The sequence below is a fragment of the Columba livia genome, chromosome 10 (assembly GCF_036013475.1).
Source record: "Columba livia isolate bColLiv1 breed racing homer chromosome 10, bColLiv1.pat.W.v2, whole genome shotgun sequence".
In the NCBI taxonomy this organism is placed as follows: domain Eukaryota; kingdom Metazoa; phylum Chordata; class Aves; order Columbiformes; family Columbidae; genus Columba; species Columba livia.
The window spans coordinates 5,414,911-5,431,271 of NC_088611.1; the positions used below are offsets into that span (position 1 = coordinate 5,414,911).

The 16,361-nt window shown below is 60.6% G+C and overlaps 1 protein-coding gene across 1 annotated transcript; it reads left to right on the forward strand.

The window, feature by feature from the left end:
- Window positions 1-1,282: 1,282 nt before the first annotated feature.
- Window positions 1,283-16,317, forward strand: GNAI2 (G protein subunit alpha i2). The gene is made up of 9 exons (XM_005508913.3): window positions 1,283-1,476; window positions 9,536-9,578; window positions 9,727-9,868; window positions 10,234-10,394; window positions 12,879-13,007; window positions 14,169-14,298; window positions 14,515-14,668; window positions 15,027-15,233; window positions 15,377-16,317. The coding sequence occupies exons 1-8, from the start codon at window positions 1,359-1,361 to the stop codon at window positions 15,215-15,217; spliced, it is 1,068 nt and encodes a 355-aa protein (XP_005508970.3). The 5' UTR covers window positions 1,283-1,358; the 3' UTR covers window positions 15,218-15,233; window positions 15,377-16,317.
- The last annotated feature ends 44 nt before the right edge of the window (window positions 16,318-16,361 follow it).

A 16,361-nucleotide genomic window follows, 5' to 3' on the forward strand; every position in this document is an offset into this window, starting at 1 on the left:
CGGGGACACGCATCCGGGGGCGCTGGGCTCCACGGGCGCCAGGGGGCGCTGCGCTCTCACGCAAGGATCGGCCGGCGGGACCCCCGGGAGTGAGACCCCGAGGAACGAGACCCCCGGCAGCCGAACTCCTGTAGTTAGGGCTGGGGACATCCTGTTCCCGGTGCCAGGGCAGCGGGTGCCCCCCAGTACCCCCCGTGGGCAGCCCCAAGTCCCACAGCCCTGTGCCATGGCACGGCGTGGAGAGCTTCCTCCGCACAGCCCCAGCCCGGGCCCCTCTCTGCCCCTGCACACGGGCACGGACAGCGCTTTACTGCAGCCGGCCCCAGGCCTGGGCACAGCGCCAGCTCGTTAGCGAAGCCTCGTTAGCACCGCGTCCCGCTCCCACGGGAACAGCCCTGCTGCCTCCACACCGGGCCCACGGGCCCTTCACACGTCTTGGCTGTGTGGGACGATGCTGCGCCCCTTCCGCTGGCATGGCAGCTTCTAGAGTGGAGCATCCCTTGCTGCTCCCCAAGCCAGCTTGAGGGTGCCAGCTTGAGGGGTGAGGAGTAGCTGGGGAGCCCAGGCAGGCGACGAGGCTCTGCCGGGGGGTTGACATGGAGCTGGGGCGGCTTCCTGGGCACGGGCCAGCCCCGCGGGGCAGCTGGCACAGCCGGGATCCCTCCTCGGGCTGCGTGGGGGGTCCGATTCCCAAGAGAGCCAACCTGGGAGCCGGGGACGGGTCAAGTGCCAGTGGTATCTCCTGCCGCCCTGGGCAAGAGCTGCTGGGTGCCCCATCCTGCCCAGTGCCACCCAGCTCCATCCTTTGTCGCGGGCATCCCCGGCCTCGGCACCGGCCAAGGAGCTCCCTCCTCCAGCAACATGGCACGTGGATCCCCGAGTGCTGAGCCCCATGGCGAATTATGGGACAAGCAGGTCCCCAAGGGCTGAACCACCACCCTGTGGCACTGTGTCCTCTCCGAGAAACAGCATCCCCCCACTTTGGTCCCACGGCTGCACCCGCCTGTCTGTATCCGAAGGACCTCAGTCTCAAAATGCAGCACCCAGACTCCACCTCTCTCCCCATGTCCATCCCGGGACACACCGTGGCCGGTGCTCGCCTGTCGCGGGACACACCGTGGATCCCCGCACGCCGGTACCCGGAGCTGCCGCTGGAGGGCCCATCTCGCCGGGCAGGAATGAGGCCCCGCCCCTCTGGCCGCGGCGGCCCCGCCCCACCAGATCCCGCCCCTCGCCTTGCCCCACCCATGGCCCCCGCCCTTCCGTCGGCCCCGCCCCACGGCGGCGCGCAGGGGCGGGGCGGGCGGGGCCGGGCAGGGCAGAGCCGCGGGCGCGCGCAGGCAGCCGCCGCCGCCGCCATGGGCTGCACCGTGAGCGCCGAGGACAAGGCGGCCGCCGAGCGCTCCCGCATGATCGACAAGAACCTGCGGGAGGACGGCGAGAAGGCGGCGCGGGAGGTGAAGCTGCTGCTGCTGGGTGAGACCTCCGTGATGCCCCCCGGGCCCCTCCCCCTGCACACCGCAGGGGCTCCACCGCCCGGCCCTGCCGGAACCGGGCAGCCCCGCCACACCCGCACCGTGCTGCACCGGAGCGACCCTGGGTACCAGCCCGCGGGGTACCGGCCGCGCCCCGGGCATCCGCTAGGGGTGGGATGCTGGCCGCATCCTTCGAGGTTCCCCCCCAGTGGCGTGTCGGCCCCATTTCGGGGATCCCCCTGGAGTGGTGTGTCTGCCCCGCCCCAGGGTGCCGTGTTCTCCCGCAGGAGTGAGATGCTGCCCCCCTAGCAGGCCTTGGGAATCTCCTCTGGAGCTGGGTCCCAGCCCCACTCTGGGCTTTGGGTAACTCCCCTGGGAGTGGGGTGCCAGCCCCACTCCAGTCCTTGAGCATCTCCCTAGGAGTGTGGCGCTGGCCCTACAGCAAGCCCTGGGTGTCCCTTGGGAGCAGGGTACCAGCCGCACCCTGGGCTGTGGGGCTCCCCCCGGAAATGAAGTGCCAATCCCACCTAGCTGTGGTACTGTACACCCAGCCCCGTCGGTGTCCAGCCTGGGCATATTCCTTTGGGGTGCGAATGGGGGCATCCCTACCCTCCTGGTGGCTGGGGCCCCCAAGCAAAGAGCCTGGGCACCCTATCCTGCCTGCCCAGGACCCCCCAAGCCATGCCAGGGGGCTCCTCCATGGGCTGCCCTGGCCCTAGGCTGGTCGGGGGGGAGGTAATGGGGCTGATGTGCACCCGCTGCCCCACACCTCCCCCTGCCTGGGCACCAGGACAGGCCGAGCCCCTCCATCCAACCTTTGCCCTCCACTTGCCTTGCGGAGTTAGAGGGCTTGGGCAGCTGGCTCTGCCCCATGTGCTGCCCACAGCGGGCAGGGCCGCCCACAGCCCACGGGCCCTCTGCCCCACGGACACCCGATTTTCATACCGATAACGGGCCGCTTGCACTCTTCAAAGCGGCCCGGCGATGCTCCTGTGGGCGTTCACAGACCTGCCCTGTGCCTGCAGGCAAGGCAGCCACTTATTTATTTTAATTTATTATTTATTTTTTTAATAACTCCCAGTTGAGGGTTTTGTTCCCTTTCCGAAATTCCCAGGGAGATCCTGGCTCCGGCTGTGATGCAGGAGCACGGGGGCTCCCACGGCACTGTGGCGGGGTGGCGGGACCCGGGATGGGCAGAGAAATCCCCGGCTGCTGCCTGGGGAGTGCCGGCAGAAAATGTCTTTGGGCTCGTCGCCGTCGGCAGAGGAAGCCGCCAGCAGCAGGAAGTCACGCCGAAATCCGGCAGTCCTTTATTTGCTCAACCCCTGCCTGCCTTGAGAAATACGTAATTAACGCCTTGAAGCACTCGTTTAACAGAGTGCTTAGGTTTTTTTGGTTTTATTTTATTTTTGCCTTGGCGTGAGCTGTGCCGGCGGCAAGACCCATCCTCATGGGGGCCGGGCAGGCATCTACGCTACCGGGGGGGCTCTCGCTGGTTGTGCAAGCTGGCTGACCTGCTTGTTTCCGGGGAGGGGACGGTGCCGACGGAGTGAAACCCCACGGGGTTTGCAGGCTGGTGGGGAAACACGTGGTCCCCCCTTCACCGCCCGGGCCTTGCTGTAGCCACGGCTCCTCTTGAACTGCTGCCTGGCACAAAATAACGGTGCTGGGGTGCAGCTGGCCGGGGGGGTTGGCACCTCCATTTCTCAGGGCATGGGGAGGTTTCAGGGCTGGCTGGGATGGGCAGCATCACTCCAGTGCTGTTGGCACTGGGGAGCCTGGTGGGTGCTGAGCATCACCAAGGGGCAGCCAGGGGCTCACTGGTTGGTGAGGATCATCGTGTCGGCCGGCCAGCCAGCATCCCTTACCCCGTGTCCCGCTCTCTGCTGAAGCGGGATAGGAGGAGGATGGACATGCTCCCATCTGCTGGGGCTGGCATTTATGAGTGGTGTTTCTGATCTTGGCAGGTTTCTAAAGCCAAAAATAGAGCAAAACAGGTCTTTTTTTTTTTTTTTTTTTTTTACTATTTTTTGTTTTTAATGTGCATTTATTTTTTCCCCTCACAGCTGTTCAGGTCTAAATAGCACTGGAACCTTGGGTCGGTGCTGCCCATTTCTGAGCCACAGCCAGAAAATCCTCCCAAGCTGTCAGGGAGTGGCTGTGGAGGTGGGGCCGGCTGTCCCCCCCCGCACGGGTTGCTGCTCGCAGCATTCCCCCTTCCGCAAGAACCCCTTGAGGTGGGGATGCAGTGCCCAGGAGGTACTCCCGACATGCCTGTTCCTCACCCTTCCTGTGGCTTATTATTTTCCCCATGGTTGGGGGAAAATTTGGAAGGAAAAATTAAGGAGGAAAATTGCTTCACCCTTTGTGCCACATCAGCCCACAGCACAAAGAAATGCCTCTTCCAAGCACCACGTGGTTTTGCCAGCAACTTGGCTTGGAGCTGCCGGTGCAGCTGGGCAGGACGCGGTGTGAGTGGAGAGCATTGGTGTTGGTGTGCGGGAATGCAGGTCTGTGCCGGACACCGGCACCGCAGAGGGCTTGGGGCTGCCTGGTGGAGCCACCTCGGCTTGGTGCTGTGCCCTGTGTGTGGCCGTGATCCTGCCTCGGCCTTTACTCCTCCACAGCAGGTGAGCTGGAGAGGGACAGACGGACATATGCCATTGGTGCGGTGGGGGAAGCAGGACGCCCTGGCAGCACCCGGCACAGCACTGCTCCTGCCCGCGGCACCTACCACTGTTTGCTGGCTTGGGCAAATAGGTTGCTTGCCGGATGGTTTGAAGCTCTGGTCTCTGATGCGGAGAAGTCCATAATGAAGCATTGTCCCCTTCCCTGCCACTGGAAACCAAGAGCCTCCTAAGGTTTTGATGCCGAGGAAGGCTGGGAGATGCCACTGGCACCTGAAGGTCCTCGGTCCCGGTTCACCTACCACACAGAGTGGTGCTGCCAGCAGCTCCTGGTGCTACTGCCAGCTTGTTGGCATTGCCAGGGCTCAGACTGCTGGAGTCACCAGCCGTTTCTGCTGGGCAGAAGAGGAGGTCAGGTCCTGCCCAGCCCAGCTCCCTGCCCACAGGAGCTGGGATGCTCCGGGGGATGCAAGATCAGTGGCAGGCAAGCGGCCACTGTGCTCAGAGCCCCTAATTTCTCATCCTTCTACAAAGGATGAAGAAAGCAAAAAGATTTATTTGCTGCTCAGGAGATGTTTGAGGCAGGGAAGATGCTTGGGGCAGTGGAAGTCAGCGGTGGGTTGATTCCCAGTGGTTTTCGGTGCTGTTTAGGTGGAGGTGCAAACCCTGGGGGAGGATGCTCCCCTTGCACCCCACCTGGGCAGGGTCACACTGGGATAAGTCATGCAGGCAGCTGCCTGTACCGAATCCTGCACTGTGGCTGGGGCGAGGGCAGCACAGGCAGGGCTTGGCAGCTTTATATTTATTTTGTTTTGGGCTTGCATAAAAATAGAGGAAGGGAGGGACCAGCTGTGACTTTCGGAGGCTGCGTTGCCCCAGCCCTGCCCTGGGCTTGCGTGCGAGCAGACGGGTTTGCTACGTTTTGTTGGGTCTTGGGGTTTTGCTTTTGTCCCTCCTGCTGCCCCAGCCCAGGGTGATGGGAGGGGACTGGGCCCTCCCTTTGATGGGAACACTGTTGGGGTCCCAGTGGTGTTTCTGGTTGTGAACCAGGAGGTGTCGTGGTGGGGTGTGGGCAGAGAAGAGCTCAATGCTGTTAGATCCAGGGGGACCCTGCACCCATCTCCCTGGAGCTGGTGACTGAGATGGGGGTGGGTCCACTGGTGGTGTCCCAGGTGCAGGCAGCTCCCCTCCACTCCAAGATGAGTGCTTAGCCTTTGCTCAGGAGTGGCGGCAGGCTTATATGTTTATATTTTACATATTTTTTTACACATATGTATTAGAAATATATTTTATATATTTAAAAATATTTGTTGCTCTTTTGTATATACATATTGGTTTTTTATATGGAGTAATATGTATATCAATTTTTTTATATATGTCTTAAAAAGCATATATATATATAGCTTTACACACATGTATATTTTTACGGAAGGTCTCCCATGGGCTGAGCGCGCCCAGGGTTGCGGGTGCTGGGACCGGGATGTGCCCGGGTGCCGTAGCCGGTGCAGCCTGGTCTCTCCGCAGCCACCAGGTTTCCTGCTCCAGGCCCGAGGTGGCTGAATCACCGGGGCCGGGGGAGCCGAGTAACCCCCCATCCCCACCGGTGGAAACCCTGGGGGAGCAGGGTGCCGGCGGGATCCCGGCTGTGCCGCTGGGTGAGCCCCAGCCCCATCAGGGCGGGATGGGGGGGATGACGGCACCCAAATGCGGGGTCACGGCACAGCTGGGATGGGGGCACGGGGGTGGCTGGTGCCAGCTGGTGGGGAGCAGGGTGGCTGCGGCCACGGCAGGGGCAGAAACAGAGCAGCAAAGTTCTGGGATTCCTGGAAAAAGCTGGGCACAAGGATAGTTTTGTCCAGCTTGCGAACACCAATGGCCCTTGTCGGCACCGGGGGTGCATTTGCCATACTCCCCCCGGGAAACCGCCACCTCCTCCCCATGTGTTCCAAACATCCTTCCTGCTGACAATTTATTTATATTTTATTTATTTCTTTGTTGTGACTTTTTTCTCCCTGTGTCTCCATTGGCTGCCTTGGACAGAGACATCTGTACCTCCCTGGTGTCCCCCAGTTTCTGGGGGTCCTGCCTGGGGACGTGGCATCCCACCGGCCGTGCAGGCTCCTTCTGGGAAGCGGCCAGCCCTGTGCCGGAATGGGATGGCCCCTGGGAAAAACGCCCTGTGTCGCTGTGGGGTTTTAAAAAAATGCGATTATTTTTACAGCAATTTTCCATCTATTTTGGGTAGGAAGGAAAATGTTGAGGGGAATCTCTTTTTATTATTATTTTTTCAGTCTTTAGGGTAACTGCTTTTAACACACACCTTTGAAAATCCCATTTGATGACGGGGACCTCATAGGTGCCAAGGGGGTGAGCTCTTCAGCTGTCTGTCTGTCTGCCCTGCAAGGCAGGGGGTCAGTGGGTCTGTCTGGCTGTAAAAACCCTCAGTAAATCCAGGCACAAATGATAGCTGCTGTTTGCTGGGCCGGGAAAATTTGCCGGTATAGCGGCTGGGGATGGGGCTGTGGGGATGAGGAGGGCCCCGGACCCACTGGTGGATTGAATTCCAGCTTCTCTCTCATAATAAGGAATATTTTCCAGCTGTGCATCGCTTCCATCCATGCCCGGATATTTGACAGCATAAGAAAGGATAGTGCTGTGCAGCAAGATGGAAAATCCCCTCTCCGCAATGCCGGGTGAGGTGGACCCCGGAACCTGTGACCAACTTCTTAAATATACGACATTAAATACATGCCTGCCAGAAAGCATCTTAAATCATAGGCTGCAAAATACATGTTGGCTAAACAGATTTTTCACCGGTGGATTAACAGGGCGTTTTGGAGTGGGGTAGCTGCTTGCTTGTTTTAAATTTTTGATGATTATTTTTAACAAAAAAATGAGGGAAATCAGCCTGAGAGAGAGGTCTCCTCCTATTTTTGGCAGGCGCCGCTCCAGGAACAAGCGCTGCCTGGTCCCGGCGGGCAGGACTGAAGGGAGCCCAGCCGCGGGGTTACCCCATGGTGAGGGGTTTTTCTCCGTCCGCCCGATGCCTGGCCAGCACGGGGGTCCAAAGGAAGCAAAGCCCCTCGCACACTGCCTCCCGCCTGGTTTGGGCAGGAGGGTGGGAGCCGGTGGCTGGCACCCTGCCCAGGGATTGTTTTGGGGCTGAATGGACGGCAGCCGAGGTTTTCCGGGGATTGGAAACCCTTTCCCTCTACCCTGCTTGCCCGGGGGGGCTGGGAAGGGCCTGCCCACCCTCGGTGGGGTGGGAATAGCCTCTCTGGGGGTGCTGGGGGAGTACAGCGGGGGGAAGCCGGGAACCTGCTATTAATTCAGGCCTGAATTAATGTTCGCCACAGGCGTGTGGTACTGGGCGAGCTCCCAGCCACGAGTGGAGCTGCTGGTTTGAACTGGGGAGGCAATGGCACGGCTGTGTTCTGCAGGGGGGCAGAAGTGACCGGCTCTGGTGGCTGCCACTGTGCCGGTGACTGTCACAGTGCCAGGAGCAGGCAGAAGGTCCCTGGGAGATTGTTCTGTCCTGGGCAGGGAGCAAGTGGCAGCGGGGCAGATGGATCAGGAGGCTGGGGGACCACTGGCTGGCAGCTTGCCCTGGGGTTGCTTATCAGCAGGGTCCTCACTTGCTCTGTGCCTCAGTTTCCCTGTCTGGGCAGCCACAGGGAAGGGGGGTCAGGCACGGTGAATGCAGCTGGCCATGATCCCTGAGCCGGGTGGTATGGGGTGGTGTGGCCAGAAACCAGAGATATTTAATGGAAAAAATGAAGGGATATGCAGAGTCCTTCCCTCCCCAGCTCTGCGCAGGAGCTGCCAGCACTGACCACGAATGCCGGCCTGGCCGCGCTGGCGGGGCTGCGCCGGTGCCGCGTCAGCGTCCCGGGGTGCCGACTGAGGCTGGAGCAGCAGAGCCACTGGTACCGGCGGTGCCGGAGAGCCCTGCGTGAAAAACACTCCAGCGTGTACAGTGTGGAAGCTGTGGAGTGGGATGGTTGCAGCAGTAAACAGAGGGTCTGTGTAGCCTCAGTATGGCCCCAGCCTTGGGGGCTCTGTGCCTGCGGTGATGTCCCCAGGTGTGTGTGCCCGTCACTGCGGCTGTGTTTATGCCAGTAGCACGGGCAGAGGGTGTTTTTTCTGTGCTGATGTGTCTTGGCTGCCATGATAATGGGCTCTGTTTTTCCTGGTTAATTTTAGCATAATCACAATTTAAAAAAAAAAAAACAAGCTCCTCTGTAATCGCTCTTCCCCCTCTGTGGCCGTGTTGGCACAGCCCTGCTGCTGCGTGCTTGGGGCCCCCTGTAAGGGTAGTGCCAGGGCTGAGGGCAGCAGTGGGGGCAACCCCCCAGAGGGATGGAGTGACACAGGGACGGGTTCGGCTCGAGGGTTCCTCTGGGACTGGCACCTGGAGGCAGGGATCATGCTCGTCCCCAGCCAAAGGGGGCTCGTCCTGCTGCCAGCGCCGGGGCGAGCCAGACGCTCCTCCATCTCAGTGACACTCCCTGCCTGGAGAGGGGACAAGGGACATGCACTGTGTCTTTCAGCTTCCCCTTTGAGCTTCCCCTTTCTTGCAGCCAGGGTGACTTCACTCCCTCCCCACTCCCAGCCTGGGGAGGAAGGGCTGGACTGGGAGCTGCATGTCTCCTCTGAACCCCTGGCATTCTGAATTGGGATGCTGAAAAATAAACCCACCCCAAAATCCACCAGCTTTTCCTGCTGGCAGCCTCCTCCGCAGCTGGGCTGGGCTGTGGGACCCATCAGGCTGCAAAGTCCACGCGATTTCAAAAGCAGCCTGGGGGAAGCTGCTCCCACCGAGGGCCACTCGAGATGGCTGGTGGAGGTGGCAGCTTCTTCCCCAGCTCCCTGGGGTGCTTGGCTGGGGGTGCCCAGGCCCCTGCCACTACCTGGTGGCAGAAGCATCTCCTTGTCCTGGCCGCTGCCAGCTCCAGCTGTGTGCACGTGGTGGGGCTGATGCTCCATTGTCCCCCGACACAATGTGGATGTCAGATTTGGGATGCAGCTCTGCCTGGAGCTGGGATAGAGGGTGATAGGCAGGGCTTAGCCGCCCCCCCATCATCAGTCGTTCCCCACTCCCAAACTCAACTGAAGCCATGGATGCCAGTTGTATTGGCTGCAGCACACTGGGACCATGGGGCAAATGTTAGTGTGTTTGTGTCATTTTCATGGCCTGGAGCAGGTGTAATTTCTTGCTAGGTCCCACCCAGGCTCCCCTTTTCCTTCCCCTTTCTTGGCCCTCACATTCCCAGTGCCCATCCAAGCATCTGCTCTGGCCGATGCTGGGAGCTCTTCTCTGATGGCTGAGGTGCCCACTGCCCTCCCGCCCAGGGCTGGGGGTCCCAGTGGGGTGGGGGTCTCTGGCTTCAGGCAGCACCTCACTGCTCATCCTGCCTTCTCATTTCTCTGCAGGTGCTGGCGAGTCTGGGAAGAGCACCATTGTCAAACAGATGAAGTGAGTGATCCTTGCACCACGGGCTCCGAAACCAGTGGTGGCTGGGGAAAGCTTCCCATTGGTGTTGCCACAGAGCGTGGGTGGGGGAACGCACCCTGGGATGCCCAGCAAAGGGCTGACCTTGCCCGTGTCTCTCCCATGTCCCCAGGATCATCCATGAGGATGGCTACTCGGAGGAGGAGTGCCGGCAGTACAAAGCCGTGGTCTACAGTAACACCATCCAGTCCATCATGGCCATTATCAAGGCAATGGGGAACCTGCAGATTGACTTTGGAGACTCCTCCAGAGCGGTGGGTGCCCACTGTGCTGTGCCTGGCAGGGGTGGGGTGTCCTGGAGAGCAAAAGCAGATGTGCCCAAAGCTGGGCCAGGATTAAGGGTGGCCCTGCCCAAGCCCTGCTGCTCCCTGTCTGGCTGTGACTGCCTGTCCCTGGCACTGGGGATGTGGGGACCCAAAGCATAACCTGTGAGTGGACTGCCCTGGCACAGCCCCTGATGTGTACAAGGATGGGGGTCCCTTGGGTCTCATTCCTGTCTACCGCTGGAGCTCCTGTCCTCCTGTCCAGGTGGCACATAGAGGGCTCCAGTCAGATTATTTGGGGCAGAATGAGCTTTGTATCCCGTAGCTGATGCTTGAGTCCTGTTTTTTTCCCGCAGGATGACGCTCGGCAGCTGTTTGCGCTCTCCTGCACTGCCGAGGAGCAAGGCATCCTACCGGAGGACCTGGCCAATGTGATCCGGAGGCTGTGGGCTGACAACGGGGTCCAGGCATGTTTTAACCGCTCCAGAGAGTACCAGCTGAACGACTCTGCTGCCTAGTGAGTACCCGGGCTCAGCTCAGTTGGATCCCAGCCCTGTGGCCCACAGCCTTTTTATTGAGCAACAGAAAATCCCCCTGGAGGCTGCTGTTCCCCGTGGCCAGGCTTGGGGCCTGGTGCTGCCACTTCCTGTCCAGCGCTGGGGCTGAGCTGGAGCAGAACTGGGAAGGCAGATGTTTCGAAAGCTGTTTCCTCCTCTGGTGGGGTGCTGCTGCCCCCGGGGGGGGGCACCAGGGCATCCCCCTCCTGCTGCTGCTCAGTGCCCACTGCGCTTCACCGGGGGATTCTCCCCCTGGCCTCCCCCCATGTGAGCACAGCCCGGGGGGCTTCCCCGTCCTTGTGGCCCTTCATGGGCCATGGGCCATGAAGGCAAAAGAAAGGCAAGAAAAAGCCCCGAAGCAAGCACTGGGGACCCTTATGCCTGAACAGGATCAGTAGGATGCACAAGAGGCTTTTCTTTTTCTTTTTGCCCAAGTTTATATGGAAAGACTTGGCATTACACAGGCATATTAGCCAGCTAACTTGTGTGGATAATTTGCCTGCATCTGCTTGGGTTTATCCCTGAAGAGATTTAATAAATAAGTTAATCTGCCTAAAATATGATTGCTGGAGTGGGTGGCGTGGCCAAGGCTGTGTTCAGCTCGCACAGTGCCCTCCTGCCCTCTCTGCCCAGACCCTGTGCAGTAAAGCAGTGCCGGGGGCAGCTCGTGCTGTGCCAGGACACCCCTGCCAAGGCTGGCCCCACGAGGGACTGAGCACCCTTAAGACTGGCTGCCATCCTGGGGGCTGCTTGAGCCCCTGTGTGCCAGCCCCGCTGTCCCCTCCCTCCTGGCACTAACAGGTCCCTCTTCTGCACTGAGGTCACTGGGGGGAAGATGTTGCAGGAGAGCTCCTGGCAAACGCCAACCACAGGGAAGCTCCTGCTGGCACTTTCCTCCAGCGCCCGTGGCTTTCGCTTCCTCCAGCCCAGCATCCACCCACCTCCCCAGTCCCCTCCTGCTCAGCCCCGTCGCTCCCAGCCAGTGCCGGCATGTCCCCAACAGTGCCGTGCTGTGCCGTGGGGGCTGATCCGGAGGCAGTGGAGACCCGGCAGGTGCCTGGCAGCTCACACGCACAGTTTGAGCAAATACGTCTGCAAATCAACTATCACCTTAAGCGCATTTGTTAGGTGTTTGGTGCATTATGGGGGTTGGACAAGTATTAATTAGGAGCCCTCGCTGAGCTGTTGCTCCAGCCTTTCTCCAGCACCACACAGGTGCCAGTGCGGCAGCCGATGCCCTGTCTGTCCCCGCGGGGCTCATGCTGTACCCATGGTGCCACCAGCACAGGGCACCCTGGGGATGAGGAGCCCCACGCTGTGCCCGGCACTCAGCCCCCCACACCCAGCCCTCTGTGGCAGCCCCCAGCCACCTCCTCTGCAGCCTCTTGGGGTGCAGGAGCTTGGGGTGCCGGGTGGGTGTGAAGTCGGAGTGCTGCTGGTGCCGCGCAGGGCCCTGCCGCGGTGTTTCCTGTTGTTGTGTCAGCCGGAGCCGCCTGTGTTTCCGGCTGTTGTCGAGCTGCTCGGTGGTGGCGGGTGCCGGCCCCCACGCCCTCGCGCTGCTGCAGGGTCCCGGGGCACCCACGGCTCCGGCTGTGCCCTGGCATGCCAGAGGCTTCCCAGGAGCTGGCGAGCGGCCGTGCTGCCACTGGAGCCCAGGATCCCCGTGGCCTCACAAGCTGTAATCTGGCTTTCACCAGATTACAGGGCTGCAAAGGCCTTAATTAACACAAGCCTAATTTGCTTAAAGGAGCCCGTTTATTGTAACCCAATTAAAGGAACGTGAGCTGGAGAAATGGAAACTCGCCTTGATCCTCCTGGCATCCCTCTGCTGGTCCTGGCAGCTGCCGCACCATCAAGACTGAGGCATCATCGCTGCCGAGGTCTGCAGGGCAGGCAGTACTGGTCCTGGGGGTCCCGGGACGGCCGGCAGCCCCCCGGGTCATGCTGCTCCCGGTCCCTCCAGCCGCCAGCCTCCTGCTTCCTCCCAGGGCTCCGGCCCTTTGTGTTTTTGACTATAAATGGCACAGCGCCATCGATTGTTTCCGCCGGCGCTGCGACCGGTTGCCATAGCAGTGAATACTTTCCTCTTGCCGCTTCCCCTGTGCAAACGGCCAGGAAAATAGGGGGGGAGCCCCCCAGCCCCAGCTGTATCCTCTGCCCAACCACTGGTGCTGGCACTCTGCCCCCAGCCCTTGTTCCCGCATGTCTCCTTGCCACCCTGGCAGCTTCCCGCCCTGCCCTTCCTGTGGCTGGTAGGGCCGAGGGGTGACCCTGGGGTGTGGATGGGGTCTGCAGTGTTGCCTGGCTTGGCGCTGCCCACCCCAAGTGGGCGATGCTGGAGTGTGGGCAATGGACTCTGGAGTGGTGTGGGGATGCCCCATGGGATTTGGGTGGGTCGTGCCCCACAGTCCAGCTTCCCTCGTGCCTTTCTGCTCCCTCCCCAGCTACCTGAATGACCTGGAGAGAATAGCCCGTGCCGACTACATCCCCACGCAGCAGGATGTGCTACGCACCAGGGTGAAGACCACTGGCATCGTAGAGACCCACTTCACCTTCAAGGATCTGCACTTCAAGTAAGTCCAACCCATTTACTTTTGCCTTTTCCAAGGCAAAAAAATACCCTTTCCTGCCCATGGCTGACCAGATCCTGTTTGCGTGCTGCACACGTCAAACCCTCCCGGTTTTGCTCATGGCAGGAGCTGCTGCCTCAGAGAGAGCGGAAACCGCCAAAATAGCTGGAGCAGCCTCAAAAACGTCTCACAGGGCTCAGCCCGGGGGCGGATCCAGCCTCTGGCGAGGAGGGGAAGGGGGAAGGTGTCCTCCCGGTGCTGTGACGCTGCTTCCGCTGTGGGAAGAGCGCTGGGCGGAAACCAGGGGTCTCAGGGCTGGGAACCAGTGCCGCTGCCCACCAGCACCTTGGGGTTGCTTTCCACCAAAAGCCTGTGGGAAAGAGTCAGGGCTCTGGTTTCCAAAGCTAAAAAGCTGGCATTGTGCATATCCCGGGGGATTTAGTCACTTGGCAACGGACCTGCTGGCAGAAATTTCTGCTGGGATCCTCCCTGAGTGCGGGGGGCTTGCAGGGATGCCCTGCCACCCTGGTGGGGAGGCAGTGTTTTGTCGCCCGTTGCCAGGGCGTGCTTTGGAGGAGGCAGCGGGGCAGAGGGGCTGGTGTGGGGAGGAGCACAGCAGTGAGGTTGGCTGTAGATGTGGCGCTGCTGCCAGGCTCTTGTCTGTGGAGGCAGAGCATCCTCTGCTGCCTGCAGCAGGAGAGGCAGGCAGTGCTCCAGCACCATCCCCTGAGACCTGGCGCTGCCTGCCGTCCCGCTGAGCCGGCCACTCAGCTGAGCACCAGCAGCTCCCCGTGGTCCAGCAAAGCCCCGCTGTGCCCGCTCCAGAGTGGGTCTCTGAGAGCATCTCCTGGAGCCCGGCTTCAGGGAGCATTGTGCTGACACCCCCTGGGAAAGGCTGCCTGGTCCTGCCCTGGCTCCTGGTGGGGATCTGGGGTCTGCTCCGACTGGGAGAAGAGCCTGGACACCGCCCTGTCCCTGGGATGGGCAGTGGGTGCTGGCAGATGTGTAGTGCCAGCAACACCCCTGTGGCAGAGGCACTGTGCTCTGCCCGTCCTGGCGCCTTTTCCTGGCACAGCTCCTGCTCCAGGGAAGCTGAGGCTTGAGTGGGGTGAGGGCAGTGGGGCCAGGAGCTGCTGCCCGTCACCACACTGTCTCCCGGCCCAGGATGTTCGATGTGGGTGGCCAGCGCTCGGAGCGGAAGAAGTGGATCCACTGCTTTGAGGGGGTGACAGCCATCATTTTCTGCGTCGCCCTGAGTGCCTACGACCTGGTGCTGGCTGAAGACGAGGAGATGGTGAGTGGAGGGGCTGGAGCCGGTGCTGTGAGCCAGCCCTTCCTTGGGGAGCACCCTTTTCTCTGGTGGCCACCAGTGCCCTGGCCAGCATGGCCCAAGCCTTGCAGGGCTCTTGGCATCCCCTGCCAGGGCAGGTGGCAATGGAGGAGGGGCAGCAATGGGGTGGGGGCTGCCTGGGGGTCCCTGCCTGGCTCAAGCTTCTTTCTCCTCTGCCAGAACCGGATGCACGAGAGCATGAAGCTGTTTGACAGCATCTGCAACAACAAGTGGTTCACGGACACATCCATCATTCTCTTCCTCAACAAGAAGGACCTCTTTGAGGAGAAGATCGTGCACAGCCCCCTGACCATTTGCTTCCCTGAGTATACAGGTATTGCAGGGTCCCTCAGTGCCCTTCCAGTCGCCCTGACAGGAGGAGCAGGTGGCACCTTGCCCAGGCAGTGTAGCAGGAGATGCTGGGGATGGAGATGGTGGCTCTCCTGTGCCCAGGGAGCAGCGTATTGAGGCAGCGAGGGGGGTGTGGTGGTGTTTGGGGTGCCCCAAGGGATGCGGGAAGATGGGGAGACAAGAGGCAGCAGCCCTGGGTTGAGCTGAGGCTCCTTGTGCCTGGGGAACATCAATCTGACATTGGGGTGGTAGTGGGGGAAGCTGAGCCCAAACCAGTGCCAGTGGTGGAGGCATCATGGGGCAAACCCAACCCCGTGTCTCCTCCTCCTCCTCCTCCCCAGGGGCCAACAAGTACGATGAGGCGGCTGGCTACATCCAGACCAAGTTTGAGGACCTGAACAAGCGGAAGGACACCAAGGAGATCTACACCCACTTCACCTGCGCCACCGACACCAAGAACGTGCAGTTCGTTTTCGACGCCGTCACCGACGTCATCATCAAGAACAACCTGAAGGACTGCGGGCTCTTCTGAGGGTGGCACTGCCCAGGTGGGTGCTGATCTCAGTGGTGGCCCCCAACAAATGGGGTGATCACAGAGCAGAGCATCATCTGGGGCTCCGACCCCACCAGGTGGTGGGTGACCGTGTCCCCCATCCTCAGTCCCCACCCACTCACCCCCACTCTCTCCTAGGACCCCTGGCAATGCCAGCGAAGGGAGGACCGTGCCGCCCCCACCTCCTGCTTCTCTTCGGATTCATCCCTCCACCCCCACCCCATAAAGAGACTTTTGGGTGTCAGCGCAGTGGCAGGGCCCGTGTCCCCTCCGCTGCCCCGCTCACCCCCCGCCATCCTCCTTTTCCTTGTTGGCGTCACCCTTTCTGCCTTCCTGCGGAAAATGAGGTTTTCATCCTGGTTTTTAACTCCTGAACTGCTCCAGCCCCCCTGTTCCTTTGCTCCCGAGCCCTGGCGCTCTCACTGTTTACATTGCAAGTGTTGCTGGCACGGGGTGGGGGGGACACAGGGGTCCCCCTGGGGACACCCACCCGGCTGAAAACACAACCAACAACATTCCTTTTAGTAAGCCACAAAAGAAAGAAAAGGAGAAGGAGAAGAAAGTAAAAAAACAAAAACAAAAACAAAAACAAAAAAAACCAAACACAACAGTGCGCAAAAAAAACACCACACCACACTGGCTGGGTCAAGGTTGCTTTTTACAGAAACCTTTTTACCAAACTATTTAAAAGCGTCAAGTGCTACGTGGTGGCGGTGCCCTCCATGGCCAGCCCACCCCCCAACCGTGTGCCTTGGGGGGGGTCTGCACCCCACCCCGCCTCGCTGCCCCCTGCCCCGCTACCCCGAGGGACGGGCAGCCCTTGGTGGGCAGCGGCTGGGCAGGGGAGTGGGTAGGGGGTGCTGCCCGCTGCCTGTATCCCCCCCTCTTTCTAAGCCTAGTTTTGTAGGGCTAGCTGTTGCGTTGGGCGAAAAGAGCCCGCTGTACAGAGTGGCCCCTGCTGTCCCCCCCTAGCCCGGGGGGGCCCCCTCAGCCGGTGCCCGCGGCCTCGCTTTTCCCACAGGATGTTTTACCGAATCGTTCACATGGTTTGAAATAATAAAATGTTGAAACAAAATAAAGCGGAAATATGTATGTACTGATCCCCCCCATGACCCAAGGGTGG

Bases quoted from the DNA above. Each gene is read 5' to 3' on its own strand.
- GNAI2 (XM_005508913.3), top strand. From the start codon at position 1,359: ATGGGCTGCACCGTGAGCGCCGAGGACAAGGCGGCCGCCGAGCGCTCC. The intron at 1,477-9,535 runs GTGAGACCTCCG...ATTTCTCTGCAG, and splicing joins GGTGAAGCTGCTGCTGCTGG to GTGCTGGCGAGTCTGGGAAG. The intron at 13,008-14,168 runs GTAAGTCCAACC...CTCCCGGCCCAG, and splicing joins TTCAAGGATCTGCACTTCAA to GATGTTCGATGTGGGTGGCC.